The 20,000-nt window shown below is 54.1% G+C and overlaps 2 protein-coding genes across 4 annotated transcripts in view; one reads left to right on the top strand and one right to left on the bottom strand.

Moving 5' to 3' along the window:
• st13 (ST13 Hsp70 interacting protein) overlaps positions 1 to 2,303 on the bottom strand; it is a 6,499-nt gene extending 4,196 nt beyond the window's left edge. Inside the window, exons 1-4 of one of the 3 annotated variants that reach the window (XM_065964622.1) lie at positions 2,150 to 2,303; positions 1,691 to 1,801; positions 1,487 to 1,535; positions 158 to 245 (exon numbers count right to left, since the gene is read on the bottom strand). In XM_065964622.1, coding sequence (XP_065820694.1) covers positions 158 to 245; positions 1,487 to 1,535; positions 1,691 to 1,800 — 247 coding nt within the window. In that variant the 5' untranslated portion in view covers position 1,801; positions 2,150 to 2,303. The remainder of the gene's footprint in view (positions 1 to 157; positions 246 to 1,486; positions 1,536 to 1,690; positions 1,802 to 2,149) is intronic. The other 2 variants (XM_020628387.3, XM_065964623.1) reach the window with 2 other exon arrangements.
• A 1,091-nt stretch (positions 2,304 to 3,394) lies between these two features.
• xpnpep3 (X-prolyl aminopeptidase 3, mitochondrial) overlaps positions 3,395 to 20,000 on the top strand; it is a 16,934-nt gene continuing 328 nt past the window's right edge. Inside the window, exons 1-11 of the mRNA XM_065964621.1 lie at positions 3,395 to 3,670; positions 4,847 to 4,960; positions 5,046 to 5,233; positions 10,545 to 10,764; positions 10,984 to 11,168; positions 15,075 to 15,137; positions 15,237 to 15,350; positions 15,427 to 15,512; positions 17,885 to 18,068; positions 18,817 to 18,937; positions 19,645 to 20,000. The exon at positions 19,645 to 20,000 is cut by the window's right edge and continues 328 nt beyond it. Of these exons, the coding sequence (XP_065820693.1) occupies positions 3,619 to 3,670; positions 4,847 to 4,960; positions 5,046 to 5,233; positions 10,545 to 10,764; positions 10,984 to 11,168; positions 15,075 to 15,137; positions 15,237 to 15,350; positions 15,427 to 15,512; positions 17,885 to 18,068; positions 18,817 to 18,937; positions 19,645 to 19,811 (1,494 nt within the window). The 5' untranslated portion in view covers positions 3,395 to 3,618 and the 3' untranslated portion in view covers positions 19,812 to 20,000. The remainder of the gene's footprint in view (positions 3,671 to 4,846; positions 4,961 to 5,045; positions 5,234 to 10,544; positions 10,765 to 10,983; positions 11,169 to 15,074; positions 15,138 to 15,236; positions 15,351 to 15,426; positions 15,513 to 17,884; positions 18,069 to 18,816; positions 18,938 to 19,644) is intronic.

Below are 20,000 nucleotides of genomic sequence, written 5' to 3'. Positions count from 1 at the left end.
CACAACACACACCAGAAGAAAACCGAAGGGATTCGAACCCGCCAACCTTTAAAAAGACACGCCCCCTCTGGTGTTTCACCTGACGACACAGCACACATACACATCGGCTGAATGATGTGTGTGTGTGTGTTGAACATTATCAAAGCCTGAGATTTACCGATTTCACTCTCCTCGCTCTCCGACAGCACAGGAGGCTCGGGCGCCGCAGACGCCGCAGACGGAGGAGGAGCACAGGGGCAGCCACCCTGCAGGTGAGACAACAGGCGTTACAGCACCCTGAGACAGGTGTTACAGCACCCTGAGACAGGTGTTACAGCACCCTGAGACAGGTGTTACAACACACTGAGACAGGTGTTACAGACAGGTGTTACAGCACCCTGAGACAGGTGTTACAGACAGGTGTTACAGCACCCTGGGACAGGTGTTACAACACACTGAGACAGGTGTTACAGACAGGTGTTACAGCACCCTGGGACAAGTGTTACAACACACTGAGACAGGTGTTACAGACAGGTGTTACAGCACCCTGAGACAGGTGTTACAGCACCCTGAGACAGGTGTTACAGCACCCTGAGACAGGTGTCACAGCACCCTGAGACAGGTGTTACAGACAGGTTTTACAGCACGCTCAGACAGGTGTTACAGCACCCTGAGACAGGTGTTACAGCCAGGTGTTACAGCACACTGAGACAGTTGTTACAGACAGGTGTTACAGCACCCTGAGACAGGTGTTACAGCACCCTGAGACAGGTGTTACAGCACCCTGAGACAGGTGTCACAGCACCCTGAGACAGGTGTTACAGACAGGTTTTACAGCACGCTCAGACAGGTGTTACAACACCCTGAGACAGGTGTTACAGCACACTGAGACAGGTGTTACAGCCAGGTGTTACAGCACACTGAGACAGGTGTTACAGACAGGTGTTACAGCATGCCGAGACAGGTGTTACAGCATGCCGAGACAGGTGTTACAGACAGGTGTTACAGCGCTGAGACAGGTGTTACAGCACACTGAGACAGGTGTTACAGACAGGTGTTACAGCACGCTGAGACAGGTGTTACAGCACGCTGAGACAGGTGTTACAGCACGCTGAGACAGGTGTTACAGCACCCTGAGACAGGTGTTACAGCGCTGAGACAGGTGTTACAGCATGCCGAGACAGGTGTTACAGACAGGTGTTACAGCATGCCGAGACAGGTGTTACAGACAGGTGTTACAGCATGCCGAGACAGGTGTTACAGACAGGTGTTACAGCGCTGAGACAGGTGTTACAGCACGCTGAGACAGGTGTTACAGCACGCTGAGACAGGTGTTACAGCACCCTGAGACAGGTGTTACAGACAGGTGTTACAGCACCCTGAGACAGGTGTTACAGACAGGTGTTACAGCACCCTGAGACAGGTGTTACAGCGCTGAGACAGGTGTGGCACTCACAGGTAAACACGTTTAGATCAACATGAATTCAATCTGCAGTTTGAGACTCACCTGACACGAGTCCTTCATCTTCGGGCGTAGAGGGATCGTCGCTCCCATGCTGAGAAGGCGAAGAGAGAGAGAGACACACACACACACACGCACACGCGCACACGCACACGCACACGCACACGCACAAATCAGCTGATTGGAGGTCACAGGTGTGGGCAGGTTGACGCTGACGTCAGTGACGTGGTCTCGGGTTAGGGTTCTGACCTCTGTAACCAGGTGCGCAGGAAGTCCAGCTCCGGCAGGTGCAGGACTTCCGGACTGGACTCGCACAGCTGCACAAAGGCCTTCAGCTCTGTCACTTTGCGTGGGTCCATCCTGCGTGACACGTCCCGCACAGCGCGCGGGAGAAAGACACTTAGCTTATATTAGCTTAGCTTAGCATAGCCCTGTTTATTTGCTAACGTTAAGAAGCTTATGATGCCTCCGTGATTATGAACCTTCACATTTAACTAAAACACTCCCCTAACCCCTACACTGTCTCCATGGTAACATTAGAGACAGTTTCCATGGTAACATGAACGACTGTTAATTGGTCAGCACAGGTTTCCAGAATAAGAAGCTAACAGTTTGACGCATGTTAGCATCGTAAGCTAGCTGCTGTTTCTTTAACATAAACCTGTTCTTAATTTAACTTAACCTTTCAGTGTTGTCACATAAACTCACCTGCTCACAGGTATAAGGTACACAGCTGATCCCCGGGGCAATGACCCGCAGAATAAGTCAATATTTCAGTTTAATGTCCGCAGAGCGGCTTCACGGTTAGCTCAGACGATCCTCCGGTTTTTATTCAGGCAGGTAGACGAACAGCCCGAGCAGGACCCGAGGAGGACCCGAGCAGGACCCGAGCGGGACCCGAGGGGGACCCGAGCGGGACCCGAGGAGGACCCGAGCGGGACCCGAGCGGGACCCGAGGGGGACCCGAGGAGGACCCGAACAGCCCGAGGAGGACCCGAACAGCCCGAGGGGGACCCGAGGAGGACCCGAGCGGGACCCGAGGGGGACCCGAGCGGGACCCGAGGAGGACCCGAGCGGGACCCGAGCGGGACCCGAGCGGGACCCGAGGGGGACCCGAGGAGGACCCGAACAGCCCGAGGGGGACCCGAGGAGGACCCGAGGAGGACCCGAGCGGGACCCGAGGGGGACCCGAGGAGGACCCGAGCGGGACCCGAGCGGGACCCGAGGGGGACCCGAGGGGGACCCGAGGAGGACCCGAGGAGGACCCGAGGGGGACCCGAGCGGGACCCGAGGAGGACCCGAGGAGGACCCGAGCGGGACCCGAGCGGGACCCGAGGGGGACCCGAGCGGGACCCGTGTCCTCTGTGCCCTGAGCTCAGGCTGTCAGGAGGGTGACTAATAGACTTGATTACGGCAGAGTCACAGATTTTATAAACTCATACATGTTTGTTAATAAGAAAGAATTAATTTACATTCTGTATGATTGTTAGGAAACACAATGAACTTTATAATCTTGATTAAGATTAAGATTTACGATCACGATTACGTTTAATGAACATTAACGTCCTAGAAGGAACAATTCCAAACCATTTATTTAAATCATTTATCAAAGAATGAAAGCCAAAAAGCCAGCACGGTGATGTGTGTGTGTGTGCATGTCTGGCTGTGTGTGTATGTGGAGCTCCTGCTGTGCAGTGCTTTAATGTGAACTCACAGACTGGGACACCAAAGGCGCTGTTACAGACAAAACTGTCTGAAAAAAGTTTGTTATTATGAATCTGAGACACAGTCAGGCTACCAGCTGAACATTACCCTCTCCAGTCAGAGTAACGTGGGATTCAACATCCATCCTCACATGTTTTAGGAGTCTTGTTGGAGGTATTTCATCTCTAAGCTCTTCAGTAGAAGAAGAAGGAGGCGGTGCTAAAGCTGCACGCCTGAGAGTCAGAACTCAGGGCGTCAGGAACAGTTAACTACTAACCAACATGGCGGCGTCGAGCTAACGCGGCTAATGTCAAGCAGAGAGAAGCTAACAGATTAACAGCTGGTGACTTGTTCACGTGGTTCATTAATGAACAAAGTTACTTTAATTATTCCTTTTATTCATTTATATATTACTCATAGTTAACAGGCGACATGCCGGGGCTGCTACTCGCTTTCAACTAGTTGCAGCAGAGATGTTGCCCTCATGCTGGGTCAGGCTGCTGCCCCGGGTTACCTGGAGGCCAGGTGAGCTCACACGGTTTATATGAGTCTACATGAAAGGTTAAAGGTCACAGGTTCATGAAAAAACTTTCAATATTGAGTCTATGAGGGTGAAAAGTGAATCATGAAGTCATCATGTTCACTCTCTGGAAAAGGACGACATTCATTTATACAGGTACTTATTACATGTTTGTTACCATGGCAACACAAACAGAAGTCCTGCACACCAATGACCAAACATTACAGGAAACTCCTGCACACACATCGGGATGGATTCCTTCTCTTTGTCTTCTTTTACACTCCATCATCGTTCAAAAAGAATCAAAGTATGAAACAGTTTGAAGTTATTGAAACTCACGGTTTGATGTCGTGGGACAGTTTGGATTAAAAACTGGAACACTTCATCTCTCCGTCTGTTCGTCGTGTTTAAATCAAGTTGTGTTTCAACACGTCTCAGAATCTAAAATGAATCTAACTGTTCATCTCAGGCTAGCTGCTGCTGGCTAGCTGCTGCTGCTGCTGGCTAGCTGCTGCTGGCTAGCTGCTGCTGCTGCTGGCTAGCTAGCTGCTGCTGGCTAGCTGCTGCTGCTGCTGGCTAGCTGCTGCTGGCTAGCTGCTGCTGGCTAGCTGCTGCTGCTGCTGGCTAGCTGCTGCTGGCTAGCTGCTGCTGCTGCTGGCTAGCTGCTGCTGGCTAGCTGCTGCTGCTGGCTAGCTGCTGCTGCTGGCTAGCTGCTGCTGGCTAGCTGCTGCTGCTGGCTAGCTGCTGCTGGCTAGCTGCTGCTGGCTAGCTGCTGCTGCTGCTGGCTAGCTGCTGCTGGCTAGCTGCTGCTGGCTAGCTGCTGCTGGCTAGCTGCTGCTGGCTAGCTGCTGCTGCTGGCTAGCTGCTGCTGGCTAGCTGCTGGCTAGCTGCTGCTGGCTAGCTGCTGGCTAGCTGCTGCTGGCTAGCTGCTGCTTATATCCAGACGTCCATCCAACAGGTTCGATGATTTCGAGAGGATTTATTTTTTCTATAAATCTTTTTTGTTTAATGTTCTGTGTGTGTGTGTGTGTGTGTGTGTGTGTGTGTGTGTGTGTGTGTGTGTGTGTGTGTGTGTGTGTGTGTGTGTGTGTGTGTGTGTGTGTGTGTGTGTGTGTGTGTGTGTGTGTGTGTGTGTGTGTGTGTGTGTGTGTGTGTGTGTGTGTGTGTGTGTGTGTGTGTAGGATGTCCCTGCAGGAACATTTCTGTGAAACCAGGAGGTTTGAAACCAAAGACAGTCCCAGCTCGTTACCTGGGTCAGCCCAGCCCCTTCACACACCCTCACCTCTTAAAACCAGGTGAGTCCTCTAACGGGGGAACAGGACTCTGTCACAAAGTAAGGACCCTTTTGACATCCTGATACCTGCTGTGTGTGTTGCTCAGGTGAGGTGACTCCAGGTGTGACTCAGGCAGAGTTCGAGCTCCGCAGACACAGACTGGCGTCTCTCATCGAGGCTCAGGCCGACCGGCTCGGCCCGTCCGTCTCTTCTGGGACTCACGTGGTCGTTGTTCTGTCTCACCCGACCCGCTACATGTCCAACGACATCCCGTACCACTTCCACCAGAACCAGGTGAGACTTCCTCCTGTTGTATTTAAACAGAACAGGTTAACAGGTGAGGAGGAGAACAGGGGGGGAGGTGAACAGGTGACAGGAGAGTAGGTGAACAGGTGACAGGAGACAGGAGAGGAGGTGAACAGGTGAGGAGTTGAACAGGTGACAGGAGAGGAGGTGAACCGGTAACAGGTGAACAGGTGACAGGAGAGGAGGTGAACAGGTGACAGGTGAGGAGGTGAACAGGTGACAGGTGAGGAGGTGACAGGTGAGGAGGTGAACAGGTGATAGGAGAGGAGGTGAGGAGGTGACAAGAGAGGAGGTGAACAGGTGACAGGTGAGGAGGTGAACAGGTGACAGGAGAGTAGGTGAACAGGTGACAGGAGACAGGAGAGGAGGTGAACAGGTGACAGGTGAGCAGGTGAACAGGTGACAGGTGAGGAGGTGACAGGTGAGGAGGTGAACAGGTGACATGAGAGGAGGTGACAGGAGAGGAGGTGAACAGGAGAGGAGGTGAACAGGTGACAGGAGAGGAGGTGAACAGGTGAGGAGGTGAACAGGTGACAGGAGAGGAGGTGAACAGGTGACAGGAGAGGAGGTGAGGAGGTGACAAGAGAGGAGGTGAGGAGGTGAACAGGTGACAGGTGAGGACCCTAACAGGTGACAGGAGAGGTGACAGGTGAGGAGGTGAACAGGTGACAGGAGAGGAGGTGAACAGGTGACAGGAGAGGACCCTAACAGGTGACAGGAGAGGAGGTGACAGGTGAGGAGGTGAACAGGTGACAGGAGAGGAGGTGAACAGGTGACAGGACAGGAGGTGAACAGGTGACAGGACAGGAGGTGAACAGGAGACAGGAGAGGAGGTGAACAGGTGACAGGAGAGGAGGTGAACAGGTGACAAGAGAGGAGGTGAGGAGGTGAACAGGTGAGGAGGTGAACAGGTGACAGGTGAACAGGTGACAGGTGAGGAGGTGACAGGTGAGGAGGTGAACAGGTGACATGAGAGGAGGTGACAGGAGAGGAGGTGAACAGGAGAGGAGGTGAACAGGTGAGCAGGTGAACAGGTGACAGGTGAGGAGGTGACAGGTGAGGAGGTGAACAGGTGACATGAGAGGAGGTGACAGGAGAGGAGGTGAACAGGAGAGGAGGTGAACAGGTGACAGGAGAGGAGGTGAACAGGTGAGGAGGTGAACAGGTGACAGGAGAGGAGGTGAACAGGTGACAGGAGAGGAGGTGAGGAGGTGACAAGAGAGGAGGTGAGGAGGTGAACAGGTGACAGGTGAGGAGGTGAACAGGTGACAGGTGAACAGGTGACAGGTGAGGAGGTGACAGGTGAGGAGGTGAACAGGTGACATGAGAGGAGGTGACAGGAGAGGAGGTGAACAGGAGAGGAGGTGAACAGGTGACAGGAGAGGAGGTGAACAGGTGAGGAGGTGAACAGGTGACAGGAGAGGAGGTGACAGGAGAGGAGGTGAACAGGTGAGGAGGTGAACAGGTAACAGGGGAGGAGGAGAACAGGTGACAGGAGAGGAGGTGAACAGGTGACAGGAGACAGGAGAGGAGGTGAACAGGAGAGGAGGTGAACAGGTGACAGGAGAGGAGGTGAACAGGTGAGGAGGTGAAGAGGTGAGGAGGTGACAGGTGAGGAGGTGAACAGGTGAGGAGGTGAACAGGTGACAGGAGAGGAGGTGAACAGGTGACAGGAGAGGAGGTGAACAGGTGAACAGGTGACAGGTGAGGAGGTGAACAGGTGACAGGAGAGGAGGTGAACAGGTGACAGGAGAGGACCCTAACAGGTGACAGGAGAGGAGGTGACAGGTGAGGAGGTGAACAGGTGACAGGAGAGGAGGTGAACAGGTGACAGGACAGGAGGTGAACAGGAGACAGGAGAGGAGGTGAACAGGTGACAGGAGACAGGAGAGGAGGTGAACAGGAGAGGAGGTGAACAGGTGACAGGAGAGGAGGTGAACAGGTGACAGGAGAACAGGTGAACAGGTAACAGGAGAGGAGGTGAACAGGGGAGGAGGAGAACAGGTGACAGGAGAGGAGGTGACAGGAGACAGGAGAGGAGGTGAACAGGTGACAGGAGAGGAGGTGAAGAGGTGAACAGGTGAGGAGGTGACAGGTGAACAGGTGAAGAGGTGAGGAGGTGAACAGGTGACAGGTGAGGACCCTAACAGGTGACAGGAGAGGAGGTGACAGGTGAGGAGGTGAACAGGTGACAGGAGAGGAGGTGAACAGGTGACAGGACAGGAGGTGAACAGGAGACAGGAGAGGAGGTGAACAGGTGACAGGAGAGGAGGTGAACAGGTGACAAGAGAGGAGGTGAGGAGGTGAACAGGTGAGGAGGTGAACAGGTGACAGGTGAACAGGTGACAGGTGAGGAGGTGACAGGTGAGGAGGTGAACAGGTGACATGAGAGGAGGTGACAGGAGAGGAGGTGAACAGGAGAGGAGGTGAACAGGTGAGGAGGTGAACAGGTGACAGGAGAGGAGGTGACAGGAGAGGAGGTGAACAGGTGACAGGAGAGGAGGTGAACAGGTGACAGCAGACAGGAGAGGAGGTGAACAGGAGAGGAGGTGAACAGGTGACAGGAGAGGAGGTGAACAGGTGAACAGGTGAGGAGGTGAAGAGGTGAGGAGGTGACAGGTGAGGAGGTGAACAGGTGACAGGTGAGGAGGTGAACAGGTGACAGGAGAGGAGGTGAACAGGTGACAGGAGAGGAGGTGAACAGGTGAAGAGGTGAACAGGTGACAGGTGAGGAGGTGAACAGGTGACAGGAGAGGAGGTGAACAGGTGACAGGAGAGGAGGTGAAGAGGTGAACAGGTGAAGAGGTGAGGAGGTGAACAGGTGACAGGTGAGGACCCTAACAGGTGACAGGAGAGGAGGTGACAGGAGACAGGAGAGGAGGTGAACAGGTGACAGGAGAGGAGGTGAAGAGGTGAACAGGTGACAGGTGAAGAGGTGAGGAGGTGAACAGGTGACAGGTGAGGACCCTAACAGGTGACAGGAGAGGAGGTGACAGGTGAGGAGGAGAACAGGTGACAGGAGAGGAGGTGAACAGGTGACAGGAGACAGGAGAGGAGGTGAACAGGAGAGGAGGTGAACAGGTGACAGGAGAGGAGGTGAAGAGGTGAGGAGGTGAAGAGGTGAGGAGGTGACAGGTGAGGAGGTGAACAGGTGAGGAGGTGAACAGGTGACAGGAGAGGAGGTGAACAGGTGACAGGAGAGGAGGTGAACAGGTGAAGAGGTGAACAGGTGACAGGTGAGGAGGTGAACAGGTGACAGGAGAGGAGGTGAACAGGTGACAGGAGAGGAGGTGAAGAGGTGAACAGGTGAAGAGGTGAGGAGGTGAACAGGTGACAGGTGAGGACCCTAACAGGTGACAGGAGAGGAGGTGACAGGTGAGGAGGTGAACAGGTGACAGGAGAGGAGGTGAACAGGTGACAGGACAGGAGGTGAACAGGAGACAGGAGAGGAGGTGAACAGGTGACAGGAGACAGGAGAGGAGGTGAACAGGAGAGGAGGTGAACAGGGGAGGAGGAGAACAGGTGACAGGAGAGGAGGTGAACAGGTGACAGGAGACAGGAGAGGAGGTGAACAGGTGAGGAGGTGAACAGGTGACAGGAGAGGAGGTGAACAGGTGACAGGAGACAGGAGAGGAGGTGAACAGGTGAGGAGGTGAACCGGTAACAGGTGAACAGGTGACAGGAGAGGAGGTGACAGGAGAGGAGGTGAGGAGGTGACAGGTGAGGAGGTGAACAGGTGAGGAGGTGAACAGGTGACAGGTGAGGAGGTGAACAGGTGACAGGTGAGGAGGTGAACAGGTGACAGGAAAGGAGGTGAACAGGTGACAGGTGAGGAGGTGAACACGTGACAGGAGAGGAGGTGAACAGGTGACAGGTGAGGAGGTGAACAGGTGACAGGAGAGGAGGTGAACAGGTGACAGGAGAGGAGGTGAACAGGTGAGGAGGTGAACAGGTGACAGGTGAGGAGGTGAACAGGTGAGGAGGTGAACAGGTGACAGGAAAGGAGGTGAACAGGTGACAGGTGAGGAGGTGAACACGTGACAGGAGAGGAAGTGAACAGGTGACAGGAGAGGAGGTGAACAGGTGACAGGAGAGGAGGTGAACAGGGGAGGAGGAGAACAGGTGACAGGAGAGGAGGTGAACAGGTAACAGGAGAGGAGGTGAACAGGAGAGGAAGTGAACAGGTGACAGGAGAGGAGGTGAACAGGTAACAGGAGAGGAGGTGAACAGGGGAGGAGGAGAACAGGTGACAGGAGAGGAGGTGAACAGGTGACAGGAGACAGGAGAGGAGGTGAACAGGTGAGGAGGTGAACAGGTGACAGGAGAGGAGGTGAACAGGTGACAGGTGAGGAGGTGAACAGGTGACAGGAGAGGAGGTGAACAGGGGAGGAGGTGAACCGGTAACAGGTGAACAGGTGAGGAGGTGAGGAGGTGACAGGAGAGGAGGTGAACAGGTGACAGGAGAGGAGGTGAACAGGTGACAGGAGAGGAGGTGAACAGGTGAGGAGGTGAACCGGTAACAGGTGAACAGGTGACAGGAGAGGAGGTGACAGGAGAGGAGGTGAGGAGGTGAACAGGTGACAGGAGAGGAGGTGAACAGGTGACAGGAGAGGAGGTGAACAGGTGAGGAGGTGAACAGGTGACAGGTGAGGAGGTGAACAGGTGACAGGTGAGGAGGTGAACAGGTGACAGGTGAGGAGGTGAACAGGTGAGGAGGTGAACAGGTGACAGGAAAGGAGGTGAACAGGTGACAGGTGAGGAGGTGAACACGTGACAGGAGAGGAGGTGAACAGGTGACAGGTGAGGAGGTGAACAGGTGACAGGAGAGGAGGTGAACAGGTGACAGGAGAGGAGGTGAACAGGTGAGGAGGTGAACAGGTGACAGGTGAGGAGGTGAACAGGTAAGGAGGTGAACAGGTGACAGGTGAGGAGGTGAACACGTGACAGGAGAGGAGGTGAACAGGTGACAGGTGAGGAGGTGAACAGGTGACAGGAGAGGAAGTGAACAGGTGACAGGAGAGGAGGTGAACAGGTGACAGGAGAGGAGGTGAACAGGTGAGGAGGTGAACAGGTGACAGGAGAGGAGGTGAACAGGTGACAGGAGAGGAGGTGAACAGGTGAGGAGGTGAGGAGGTGAACAGGTGACAGGAGAGGAGGTGAACAGGTGACAGGAGAGGAGGTGAACAGGTGACAGGAGAGGAGGTGAACAGGTGACAGGAGTTGGTCCCTTTTGTCCTGTTGGCTCCATATTCAGTTTTTATTGAGCAGATACTGAATGTGACGCTCGATGTTCCTGCAGGACTTCCTGTACCTCAGCGGTTTCCTGGAGCCGGACAGCGCTCTGGTTCTTTACGGTAAAGGTCGCCCGGACCAGGCGGCGCTGTTTGTCCCTCGCAGAGACCCGGGGAGGGAGCTGTGGGATGGAGCGCGCTCAGGGAAGGACGGAGCGTCTGCTCTGACTGGCATCGACAGAGTTCACTGCACTGAGGAGCTGGGCATGGTGCTCAAGAGCCTTAAAGGTGAGTGGAACCGCCGTCAGTGGCGTCCGTGGCGTCTGTGGTGTCCGTGGCGTCTGTGGTGTCCTCGTACATGACAACATGGTGGTTATTTGTTTAATAACTCAGAGGTTGGGGTTAAACTCAGTTTTAAAAGGAAATATCTGACGTGTTATTGGACGACCTTTGATTTCCCCGTTGGATATGTCGCCATCATTAACGTCTCTCGTGGTCGTTTTTCAGGCACTGCGCTGTGGTACGACAGCTCTCAGCCCGCCCACCCTCGGCTCCATCAGACTCACCTGACACCTGTCCTGGAGGCGGGGCCTATGCCCCGCTCGGTCCGGCCCCTCGTCCACTCTCTGAGGGCGGTGAAGAGCCGAGCAGAGGTGCAGCTGCTGCAGGCGGCTGGACACATCTCAGCACAGGTTAGAGCGAGTTACAGAGAGACGCTCTGAGTCTGTCAGCGAGTTACAGAGAGACACTCTGAGTCTGAGCGAGTTACAGAGACGCTCTGAGTCTGTCAGCAAGTTGCAGAGAGACGCTTTGAGTCTGTGAGCGAGTTGCAGAGAGACGCTCTGAGTCTGAGCGAGTTACAGAGACGCTCTGAGTCTGTCAGGGAGTTACAGAGAGACGCTTTGAGTCTGTCAGGGAGTTACAGAGAGACGCTTTGAGTCTGTGAGCAAGTTGCAGAGAGACGCTCAGAGTCTGAGCGAGTTACAGAGACGCTCTGAGTCTGTCAGGGAGTTACAGAGAGACGCTCTGAGTCTGAGCGAGTTACAGAGACGCTCTGAGTCTGAGCGAGTTACAGAGACGCTCTGAGTCTGTCAGGGAGTTACAGAGAGACGCTCTGAGTCTGAGCGAGTTACAGAGACGCTCTGAGTCTGAGCGAGTTACAGAGACGCTCTGAGTCTGTCAGGGAGTTACAGAGAGACGCTTTGAGTCTGTGAGCGAGTTGCAGAGAGACGCTCAGAGTCTGAGCGAGTTACAGAGACGCTCTGAGTCTGTCAGGGAGTTACAGAGAGACGCTCTGAGTCTGTCAGCGAGTTACAGAGACGCTCTGAGTCTGTCAGCGAGTTACAGAGACGCTCTGAGTCTGTCAGGGAGTTACAGAGAGACGCTCTGAGTCTGAGCGAGTTACAGAGACGCTCTGAGTCTGTTAGGGAGTTACAGAGACGCTCTGAGTCTGTCAGGGAGTTACAGAGAGACGCTCTGAGTCTGTCAGGGAGTTACAGAGAGACGCTCTGAGTCTGAGCGAGTTACAGAGACGCTCTGAGTCTGTCAGCGAGTTACAGAGAGACGCTCTGAGTCTGAGCGAGTTACAGAGACGCTCTGAGTCTGTCAGGGAGTTACAGAGAGACGCTCTGAGTCTGAGCGAGTTACAGAGACGCTCTGAGTCTGTTAGGGAGTTACAGAGACGCTCTGAGTCTGTCAGGGAGTTACAGAGAGACGCTCTGAGTCTGTCAGGGAGTTACAGAGAGACGCTCTGAGTCTGAGCGAGTTACAGAGACGCTCTGAGTCTGTCAGGGAGTTACAGAGAGACGCTTTGAGTCTGTCAGGGAGTTACAGAGAGACGCTCTGAGTCTGTCAGGGAGTTACAGAGAGACGCTTTGAGTCTGTGAGCGAGTTGCAGAGAGACGCTCAGAGTCTGAGCGAGTTACAGAGACGCTCTGAGTCTGTCAGGGAGTTACAGAGAGACGCTCTGAGTCTGTCAGGGAGTTACAGAGAGACGCTTTGAGTCTGTGAGCGAGTTGCAGAGAGACGCTCAGAGTCTGAGCGAGTTACAGAGACGCTCTGAGTCTGTCAGGGAGTTACAGAGAGACGCTCTGAGTCTGTCAGGGAGTTACAGAGAGACGCTTTGAGTCTGTGAGCGAGTTGCAGAGAGACGCTCAGAGTCTGAGCGAGTTACAGAGACGCTCTGAGTCTGTCAGGGAGTTACAGAGAGACGCTCTGAGTCTGTCAGGGAGTTACAGAGAGACGCTTTGAGTCTGTGAGCGAGTTGCAGAGAGACGCTCAGAGTCTGTCAGGGAGTTACAGAGACGCTCTGAGTCTGTCAGGGAGTTACAGAGAGACGCTCTGAGTCTGTCAGGGAGTTGCAGAGAGACGCTCTGAGTCTGAGCGAGTTACAGAGACGCTCTGAGTCTGTCAGGGAGTTACAGAGAGACGCTTTGAGTCTGTGAGCGAGTTGCAGAGAGACGCTCTGAGTCTGAGCGAGTTACAGAGACGCTCTGAGTCTGTCAGGGAGTTACAGAGAGACGCTCTGAGTCTGAGCGAGTTACAGAGACGCTCTGAGTCTGTCAGGGAGTTACAGAGAGACGCTCTGAGTCTGAGCGAGTTACAGAGACGCTCTGAGTCTGTCAGGGAGTTACAGAGAGACGCTTTGAGTCTGTGAGCGAGTTGCAGAGAGACGCTCAGAGTCTGAGCGAGTTACAGAGACGCTCTGAGTCTGTCAGGGAGTTACAGAGACACTCTGAGTCTGTCAGGGAGTTACAGAGAGACGCTCTGAGTCTGAGCGAGTTACAGAGACGCTCTGAGTCTGTCAGGGAGTTACAGAGAGACGCTTTGAGTCTGTGAGCGAGTTGCAGAGAGACGCTCTGAGTCTGAGCGAGTTACAGAGACACTCTGAGTCTGTCAGGGAGTTACAGAGAGACGCTCTGAGTCTGAGCGAGTTACAGAGACGCTCTGAGTCTGTCAGGGAGTTACAGAGAGACGCTTTGAGTCTGTCAGGGAGTTACAGAGAGACGCTCTGAGTCTGTCAGGGAGTTACAGAGAGACGCTCTGAGTCTGAGCGAGTTACAGAGACGCTCTGAGTCTGTCAGGGAGTTACAGAGAGACGCTTTGAGTCTGTGAGCGCGTTGCAGAGAGACGCTCTGAGTCTGAGCGAGTTACAGAGACGCTCTGAGTCTGTCAGGGAGTTACAGAGAGACGCTCTGAGTCTGTCAGGGAGTTACAGAGAGACGCTCTAAGTCTGTGAGCGAGTTGCAGAGAGACGCTCTGAGTATGTGAGCGAGTTGCAGAGAGACGCTCTGAGTCTGTCAGGGAGTTACAGAGAGGCGCTCTGAGTCTGTGAGCGAGTTACAGAGAGACGCTCTGAGTCTGTCTGAGCGAGTTACAGAGAGACGCTCTGAGTCTGTCAGGGAGTTACAGTGAGACGCTTTGAGTCTGTGAGCGAGTTGCAGAGAGACGCTCTGAGTCTGTGAGCGAGTTGCAGAGAGACGTTCTGAGTCTGTGAGCGAGTTGCAGAGAGACACTCTGAGTCTGTGAGCGAGTTGCAGAGAGACGCTCTGAGTCTGAGCGAGTTACAGAGACGCTCTGAGTCTGAGCGAGTTACAGAGACGCTCTGAGTCTGTCAGGGAGTTACAGAGAGACGCTCTGAGTCTGTGAGCGAGTTACAGAGAGACGCTCTGAGTCTGTCTGAGCGAGTTACAGAGAGACGCTCTGAGTCTGTCAGGGAGTTACAGTGAGACGCTTTGAGTCTGTGAGCGAGTTGCAGAGAGACGCTCTGAGTCTGTGAGCGAGTTGCAGAGAGACGTTCTGAGTCTGTGAGCGAGTTGCAGAGAGACACTCTGAGTCTGTGAGCGAGTTGCAGAGAGACGCTCTGAGTCTGAGCGAGTTACAGAGACGCTCTGAGTCTGTCAGGGAGTTACAGAGAGACGCTCTGAGTCTGTGAGCGAGTTACAGAGAGACGCTTTGAGTCTGTGAGCGAGTTGCAGAGAGACGCTCTGAGTCTGTCAGGGAGTTACAGAGAGACGCTCTGAGTCTGTGAGCGAGTTGCAGAGAGACGCTCTGAGTCTGTGAGCGAGTTGCAGAGAGACGCTCTGAGTCTGTGAGCGAGTTGCAGAGAGACGCTCTGAGTCTGTGAGCGAGTTACAGAGAGACGCTCTGAGTCTGTCAGGGAGTTACAGAGAGACGCTCTGAGTCTGTGAGCGAGTTGCAGAGAGACGCTCTGAGTCTGTGAGCGAGTTACAGAGACGCTCTGAGTCTGTGAGCGAGTTACAGAGAGACGCTCTGAGTCTGTGAGCGAGTTGCAGAGAGACGCTCTGAGTCTGTGAGCGAGTTACAGAGAGACGCTCTGAGTCTGTGAGCGAGTTGCAGAGAGACGCTCTGAGTCTGTGAGCGAGTTAGAGAGACGCTCTGAGTCTGTGAGCGAGTTACAGAGAGACGCTCTGAGTCTGTGAGCGAGTTGCAGAGAGACGCTCTGAGTCTGTGAGCGAGTTAGAGAGACGCTCTGAGTCTGTCAGCGAGTTACAGAGAGACGCTCTGAGTCTGTGAGCGAGTTACAAAGAGACGCTCTGAACTGATCTTTAAACCTCTCTCCCTCGCTCGTCCCTCAGGCGTTCAGGAGGACGATGTCTTTTTCACGAGGAGACGTGGACGAGGCCGTGCTCTTCGCTGTGGTAATGACTTAACCTTCCTCCTCGTCATCATCGTACAGAGAGAGTTTCACAGAGAGAGTTTCACAGATCTGATTGTTGTTTTTCATGTCTGATTCTCAGTTTGACTTTGAGAATCGTCTCCACGGAGCAAACTTCCTCGCCTACCCTCCGGTGGTTGCTGGAGGGAATCGAGCCAACACTCTGCACTACATCAACAACAACCAGATCATCAAGGCAAGAAGGGCTTCAAAGTCACATTCTAAATATTACCCAGAAGCCCCGTGTGTAAAGAAGTGTTTGTCTCCATCAGGACGGGGACTTGGTGCTGCTAGACGGAGGTTGTGAATATTTTGGATACGTCAGTGACATCACTCGAACGTGGCCCGTTAACGGAAAGTAAGAAAAGAAAACTCAAACTGTCACAAACTGCAGATGATGATTTAAATGAAGGTTCCAAATGAAACACCTCCTCATCCGCACCTCCTCTCCATCCTCACCACCTCTCCATCCTCACCTCCTCATCCGCACCTCCTCTCCATCCTCACCTCCTCTCCGCACCACCTCTCCTCACCTCCTCTCCATCCTCACCACCTCTCCATCCTCACCTCCTCATCCGCACCTCCTCTCCATCCTCACCTCCTCTCCGCACCACCTCTCCTCACCTCCTCTCCATCCTCACCACCTCTCCTCACCTCCTCTCCATCCTCACCACCTCTCCTCACCTCCTCTCCATCCTCACCTCCTCATCCGCACCTCCTCTCCATCCTCACCTCCTCTCCATCCTCACCTCCTCATCCGCACCTCCTCTCCATCCTCACCACCTCTCCATCCTCACCTCCTCATCCGCACCTCCTCTCCATCCTCACCTCCTCTCCGCACCACCTCTCCTCACCTCCTCTCCATCCTCACCACCTCTCCTCACCTCATCTCCATCCTCACCACCTCTCCTCACCTCCTCTCCATCCTCACCACCTCTCCTCACCTCCTCCATCCTCACCACCTCTCCTCACCACCTCTCCATCCTCACCACCTCTCCTCACCTCCTCTCCATCCTCACCACCTCTCCTCACCTCCTCCATCCTCACCACCTCTCCTCACCTCCTCTCCATCCTCACCACCTCTCCTCACCTCCTCTCATCCTCACCACCTCTCCTCATCCTCTTCATCCTCACCTCCTCTTATCCTCACCACCTCTCCATCCTCACCTCCTCTCCGCACCACCTCTCCATCCTCACCTCCTCTCCGCACCACCTCTCCATCCTCACCACCTCTCCATCCTCACCTCCTCATCCGCACCTCCTCTCCATCCTCACCACCTCTCCATCCTCACCACCTCTCCCTCATCTCCTCTCATCCTCACCACCTCTCCATCCTCACCTCCTCACCTCCTCTCCATCCTCACCTCCTCTCCTCACCTCCTCTTCATCCTCACCACACTCCCATCCTCACCACCTCTCCTCACCTCCTCCATCCTCACCACCTCTCCATCCTCACCTCCTCTCCGCACCACCTCTCCTCACCACCTCTTCTCACCTCCTCTCCATCCTCACCACCTCTCCATCCTCACCTCCTCTCCGCACCACCTCTCCTCACCACCTCTTCATCCTCACCACCTCTCCTCACCTCCTCTCCATCCTCACCTCCTCTCCATCCTCACCTCCTCATCCGCACCTCCTCTCCATCCTCACCACCTCTCCATCCTCACCTCCTCATCCGCACCTCCTCTCCATCCTCACCACCTCTCCATCCTCACCACCTCTCCTCATCTCCTCTTCATCCTCACCACCTCTCCATCCTCACCTCCTCACCTCCTCTCCATCCTCACCTCCTCTCCTCACCTCCTCTTCATCCTCACCACCTCTCCATCCTCACCACCTCTCCTCACCTCCTCTCCATCCTCACCACCTCTCCATCCTCACCTCCTCTCCGCACCACCTCTCCTCACCACCTCTTCTCACCTCCTCTCCATCCTCACCACCTCTCCATCCTCACCTCCTCTCCGCACCACCTCTCCTCACCACCTCTTCATCCTCACCACCTCTCCTCACCTCCTCTCCATCCTCACCACCTCTCCATCCTCACCTCCTCTCCGCACCACCTCTCCTCACCTCCTCTTCATCCTCACCACCTCTCCTCACCTCCTCTTCATCCTCACCTCCTCTTTATCCTCCCCACCTCTCCATCCTCACCTCCTCTCCATCCTCACCACCTCTCCTCACCTCCTCTCCATCCTCACCTCCTCTCCTCACCACCTCTCCTCATCTCCTCTTCATCCTCACCTCCTCTCCATCCTCACCACCTCTCCTCACCTCCTCTCCATCCTCACCTCCTCTCCTCACCACCTCTCCTCATCTCCTCTTCATCCTCACCTCCTCTCCATCCTCACCACCTCTCCTCACCTCCTCTCCATCCTCACCTCCTCTCCTCACCACCTCTCCTCATCTCCTCTTCATCCTCACCTCCTCTCCATCCTCACCACCTCTCCTCACCACCTCTCCTCACCTCCTCTTCATCCTCACCTCCTCTCCTCACCTCTCCATCCTCACCTCCTCTCCTCACCACCTCTCCTTACCTCCTCTCCTCACCTCCTCTTCATCCTCACCACCTCTCCATCCTCCTCTCCTCACCTCCTCTTCATCCTCACCTCCTCTCCTCACCACCTCTCCTTACCTCCTCTCCTCACCTCCTCTTCATCCTCACCACCTCTCCATCCTCCTCTCCTCACCTCCTCTTCATCCTCACCACCTCTCCTCACCTGCCCCCTGCAGGTTCAGTCAGGCTCAGGCCGAGCTGTATGAGGCCGTCCTAGAGGTGCAGCGCTCCTGTCTATCACTGTGCTCACCTGGTGTCAGCCTGGATCACATCTACAGCACCATGCTGGCTCTGATTGGACGACAGCTTAGGAGGCTCGGCGTCGTCCCTCCCAGTACCAGTGATGCAGATTTACTAAAGGTGATCAAACACTAACTACAGGTGCTCAAACAAACACTAACTACAGGTGAACAATCACTAACTACAGGTGATCAAACACTAACTATAGGTGATCAAACACTAACTACAGGTGAACAAACACTAACTACAGGTGAACAAACAAACACGAACTACAGGTGAACAAACAAACACGAACTACAGGTGAACAAACACTAACTACAGGTGATCAAACACTAACTACAGGTGAACAAACAAACACGAACTACAGGTGAACAAACACTAACTACAGGTGATCAAACACTAACTACAGGTGAACAAACAAACACGAACTACAGGTGAACAAACACTAACTACAGGTGATCAAACACTAACTACAGGTGAACAAACAAACACGAACTACAGGTGAACAAACACTAACTACAGGTGATCAAACACTAACTACAGGTGATCAAACACTAACTACAGGTGAACAAACAAACACGAACTACAGGTGAACAAACAAACACTAACTATAGGTGAACAAACACTAACTACAGGTGAACTACAGGTTAAATCACCTGTAGTTCACCTGTAGAGTTTTAAACCTAGATGAAATCAGAAGATACCTGTTTGAGCTTTTAGGAGAACGTCTTCTTGAAAGTTGCAGACCAAGTCATGCACACGGTCTAAAGGTTGTCACTGATTGGATAAGACCAGGAGTGAGGGTCTCTCTCTCTGTCGCCTGATTGGACAGCCTTTACCTGTGTGTAACGTTGTGTGTGGTCCGCAGGCTGCTCGGAGGTACTGCCCTCACCATGTGGGACATTACCTGGGCATGGATGTCCACGACACACCTGAGCTGTCACGCTCTCAGCCTCTACAGCCGGGGATGGTCATCACTATAGAGCCAGGTACAGAACAAAGAAGCCCCCCTTACGGTAAGGTGTGAAGACAGTCTGGGGTTCAGGTCTCCCAGATCCTCCTCCTGGGGGACTCTGAGGCGGGTTTTATAATCCCTCTAGTGAACTCTGGGTCTACCCCGGCGTCTTCTAACAGTTGGCCCTGTCTGGAAGACCTCCAAAGGGATCAGATCCCTGAACCACCTCAGCTGACTCCTTTAGATGTGAAGGAGTAGCAGCTCTACTCCGAGCTCCCCCTGAATGTCTAAGCTCCTCCCCCTTTGTCTAAGGCCGAGCACAAAACCCCTCCAGAGGAAACTCATTTTAGCCGCTTTTAGCCTCGGCTTACCCAAACTCCTTCATTTGGGACAGAGACTCACTCCACCAGTTCCTATCATGGTATGTGACCCTCATCACAGCAAACTGCCCCAATGCCTGCTGGACGTCCCAGCATGAGGAAACCCACAAAACCACATCATCTGCAAAAAGCAGACAGGAGATTTTAAGGCCCCCACAATGGAAACCCTACCCCCCTAAGCTGCACCTTGAGGTCCTGCCCCAGGAGTGGACACAGCTCCCACTTTGTCCCCCCCCACGAGTGGGCCTGCAGGGCGGCTCCATGTAGTTCTTTCAGGCTTAGCCCATGGAGGTAAGCCCCGCCCCCTCAGACAGACACCTTGTCCTCCTTGATGTTTCATGTGTTTCTGCTTCTGTCTCAGGCGTGTACATCGGCGAGGACAACGACGAAGTTCCAAAGCGATTCCGTGGTCTGGGCGTGAGGATCGAGGACGACGTGGTGATCCAGGATCAAGGAGGTCCTCTGATCCTGTCCTCTGAAGCTCCAAAGACCATCGCTGACGTGGAGCAGGCGTGTGCTCTCAGATAGGACAGGTGTGTCCAGGTGTGGTGATGACATCATCAGGACGAGGACCATCAGTGAAATGTAAAGACGATCATTTCCCCTCATCAGCTGACACACAAACACATCTGGGAACAACAGGTAACCATCAGCTGAGTCGCCACGACAACCACCACGCCAACTTTCATCTGAGAAAAGTTCAAAACATCAACATTG

The sequence above is a fragment of the Labrus bergylta genome, chromosome 16 (genome assembly GCF_963930695.1).
Source record: "Labrus bergylta chromosome 16, fLabBer1.1, whole genome shotgun sequence".
Lineage (NCBI taxonomy): Eukaryota > Metazoa > Chordata > Actinopteri > Labriformes > Labridae > Labrus > Labrus bergylta.
This window is presented reverse-complemented; position numbering and strand designations above follow the sequence as displayed.